The sequence below is a fragment of the Platichthys flesus genome, chromosome 8 (genome assembly GCF_949316205.1).
Source record: "Platichthys flesus chromosome 8, fPlaFle2.1, whole genome shotgun sequence".
Lineage (NCBI taxonomy): Eukaryota > Metazoa > Chordata > Actinopteri > Pleuronectiformes > Pleuronectidae > Platichthys > Platichthys flesus.
The window spans coordinates 10,856,853-10,860,387 of NC_084952.1; the positions used below are offsets into that span (position 1 = coordinate 10,856,853).

At 44.9% G+C, this 3,535-nt stretch overlaps 1 protein-coding gene across 1 annotated transcript in view; it reads left to right on the forward strand.

The window, feature by feature from the left end:
- The window catches only part of bicc2 (bicaudal C homolog 2), a 10,267-nt gene extending 6,985 nt beyond the window's left edge, over window positions 1-3,282 (forward strand). Inside the window, exons 15-19 of the mRNA XM_062393908.1 lie at window positions 515-684; window positions 1,493-1,712; window positions 1,813-1,982; window positions 2,531-2,630; window positions 2,753-3,282. Coding sequence (XP_062249892.1) covers window positions 515-684; window positions 1,493-1,712; window positions 1,813-1,982; window positions 2,531-2,630; window positions 2,753-2,883 — 791 coding nt within the window. The 3' untranslated portion in view covers window positions 2,884-3,282. The remainder of the gene's footprint in view (window positions 1-514; window positions 685-1,492; window positions 1,713-1,812; window positions 1,983-2,530; window positions 2,631-2,752) is intronic.
- The last annotated feature ends 253 nt before the right edge of the window (window positions 3,283-3,535 follow it).

Sequence of the window (3,535 nt, forward strand, 5' to 3'; positions counted from 1 at the left end):
TCAGAATATCAGAGAAGACGAGGAAAACCTGCAGTTTCACGATAGGCCGGCTACAGATAGGAGCAGATTTGCATGCTACAGAGAGTATCAATGAGAATATGAAAGTGATGTACAGATAACGTGTGTATTTCTGTGGAGCTGAAAAGTTTTCTACAGTGTGTGCACGCTCAGATCTTTCACCTCGGTGCTGCCACAATCAATGTTCTCACAGTTGCGATGGAGGGAATCACAGTGGTAATGATGATGCCACTGATATTATCACAAACTATACAGTTTCCCTCAGTTCTGCTGTTCTCTACATCTTTTAGCTTGTTGTTTGGAAACCTGGCTCAAATGTTTTCACGTTGCTCTGAATCTAAAAGCTAAATGCTTAAGCAGCCAGCAGCCACTGATCATTGAATCATTATATAAATAGTCTATACATGTTGATAATATGTCAGTTATGACACAAAATATTAAGACAGGTTGAATTCTGCATTTCCCCTCTATATGTCTGCTGCGTATCTTACATCAGCCATGCAGAGGAAACCTGTGGTCACTGAGGTGCAGACGCCCACAGACACCTGGAGTGGCCTCGGCTTCTCCAAGTCGATGCCAGCCGAGGCCATCAAGGAGCTCCGCAACATCGGCCGCCGCTGCTACAAGCCCTACCTGAGCACCAGCACCAGCACCGCCCAGCAACAGGTACACACGACTATAATGTCGAATTCTGCAACAAAAATAAATGGACCTTTGGCTCTCTGTGATTGTTGATTTTATCTAAAGCTGGCTTGGCGTACATATATTTGCTGAACTTGCCAAATCCTTTTGAGCCGCCAAAGCTGTCTTTTGTTGCAATCGAGTGAAACCAGGACCCCTGTTGTGGCCGACTAACACGGCCTCATTTATTGGTGTTGCCCTCCGACAGCGTGAAGCATTTATCTCACTGTGTGGTAAGCACAGCCAATTTGTACGCTCAATTTCCCGGGGTCTGATACCATCGCCTCGGTCAACACAACCACTCCACTGCAACCGGTTTACCTCTTTAAAATCCTCCTGAACGGGCGCTCTCTCACCGCTCGCTATCGAGTGATGGAGAAGCTGACTCACTTAGGTTAATAAGAAGAAGAGGTATCCCTGGCTGGCAGACCGGGGGAGCTCTGAGGTAGCACTCGCCATGCCACCAGCATTGATAATTTGAAAGAGTGCTACGATCACAGGTCAGCCACCAGAGGGAAAATGAACTGGATTACAGACATGATTAATAGCTTCTCTGATTGAGTCTTTGGACCAATTGATATTATGTCCACTCAAACATTCGGCACACCAGAGAATGTGTAATTGCTTGAAGATATTTGTCCGGTGACCTCGAGCACGGATGATGGATGAAAGACTGAGGTAGCGACAGAAGAACAAAGTGCTGCGAAATGGTTGAGGATGAAAGTAACAGTGATGAATGTGCTGTATGCTGTAAAAAAAAAAAAAAGCTGTCACAATTTCGCTCTCTTTGTAGCCATGGGCTGCACCGACAGGGAAGATGTTCAACGGGAGCAACTCGGAGAACTGGAGGGACAGACGGGCATCTGCATCTTCATTCCTGCCTGTCTCTTCCTCTTCTTCCTCCTCCTCTCCTTCCTCCTCCCCCTCCTCGCCTGCCTCCACTCTCTCCTCGTCTACCTCCTCCTTCCCGGATTTCGTGTCGTCAATGAAAAGAGGCAGAATTGAGAAACCTTGTAAGTTTTATTCTTGTGCTTTGGGTTTGTAGGCTTAAGAGCCAAATGCTTATTTCAAATTTTGGCCCCTCACCTCTGAACTTTGACCTTTGAACACTAGCGGAGAGCTTCCTGAGCAGCAGCGGCAGCTACTTTGAAGGCATGTGTTCATCGAGGAGGGCGTCGACCTGCAGTCAGCGGAGCCCCTCCCCCCAAATCACAGACGACCTACCTGAGCTGCTCCATCAACTCGGCCTGATCAAGTACATCGATGTGTTTGAACAACAAGAGGTAAACAAATACAGAGAGTAGACTGCACATAAAGGTAAACAGCATGACAGCTCCCTAAAGTGGATCCAAATCATCTTGATTGCCCCCCTGGTGGCTGGTTGAAGTATAGGTCACAAACACTGTCTCCTACATGTTAGTGGATGGGACATGAACCAAACTAAAAAGTCAAAGTTTAATAACTTTTTCTCAAAGATTGTTTCCGTCACTTGAGTTAGTTTCTATCACACTAATGCTTCTTCAAGTGTTCATTCATCTGGTAAGTTTGGTTTGAATTAGATATTTGATACCGTAAAACTGTGGCGAAACATCATGATTGACAGCCGTGTCTGACACGTGATTGGTTTAGAATGTGAACAGATGAGACCACAATGCGGTGGCTCCAAACCCCGATCAGTCCTGCACAGACTCTGGCTTTAAGTGATGTCAAAAGCTCAAGATTCAGGATATTTCAACTTCAGTGTGAAAATACACAAAATACACAAATATTCTTGTCAGTTACACACTATGAACAGGCATCATGAGACCATTTGCTCTCTCTACTCATCCAGATTGACTACCAGACCTTCCTCACTCTGTCTGATGAGGATCTGAAGGAAGTGGGCGTCTCCACCTTTGGCGCCAGACGCAAGATGTTATTGGCCATCTCAGGTGAGAATCTGATGTCCTACAGTTCTTGATTCAGACGTACTTCTCCATGTTTATTTTTTTTTTTTTCAGTGTCACTTTCCTCATCTTGTGAAAGTAATTCAATCGTTTATCCATCAATCCAGACCTCACCAAGAGCAAGAGGAGGCTCTCGGACACACCTGCTGTGAAACCTGGATACCTGGAGGGCGGTGCGAGCGGGCGACTGCCACGAATCATGGATGTGGAAGTTGCTGCTCAGAGTAACCACTGGTGAGCGGAGACTCGGCTCTGAGCTCTATCTGACCAGCGGGGAGCTGTTTAACATCTGAAAGTGTGCAGGGACGCTGCTGCCAGAGGAAAAGTCTCATCTGCTTTTCTATGAATGATTAAATGAGCAATCATTATGTAAACATTTAAATCCAGTGCCTTTCCCCTACAGCCATACCCCAAAGCTTTTTTTTATACAAAATCAAGACAAGGAGGTCTTTCCTTTCAGTCCTCTGACTCTGCAAGAAACAAACTTATGACGATGAAGATTATCTTTTCTTTTGTGGCATCTTTATTTTGTGCCTATATTATGCAAACGTATCACGGTAGCCACTACATTTATGCAAGTGTACATAGATATTTACCAAAAATCACTCGTTATAATGTAATGTATTGTGTTATGATAGTGATGAAAAATAAAGTTTTGCTTTTAAGATTTATTCAAGAAAATTGTGGTTTGGGAATGGGTTTTTTTTGTTATCGGGGCTAAATAAAGGCAAATTGCAAAATCACGTTAAACGTCTGAAACCCCAGGGGAGTGGTTGTAGTTTCATCAACTCAGGGCTGGTATCACACCACCAGAGGGCACTGGTGTCACGCACTGTGTTTACAAATTCAGTTGTGTTGCATGAAGAATAATGGCTTTGTCCACGGGGGAG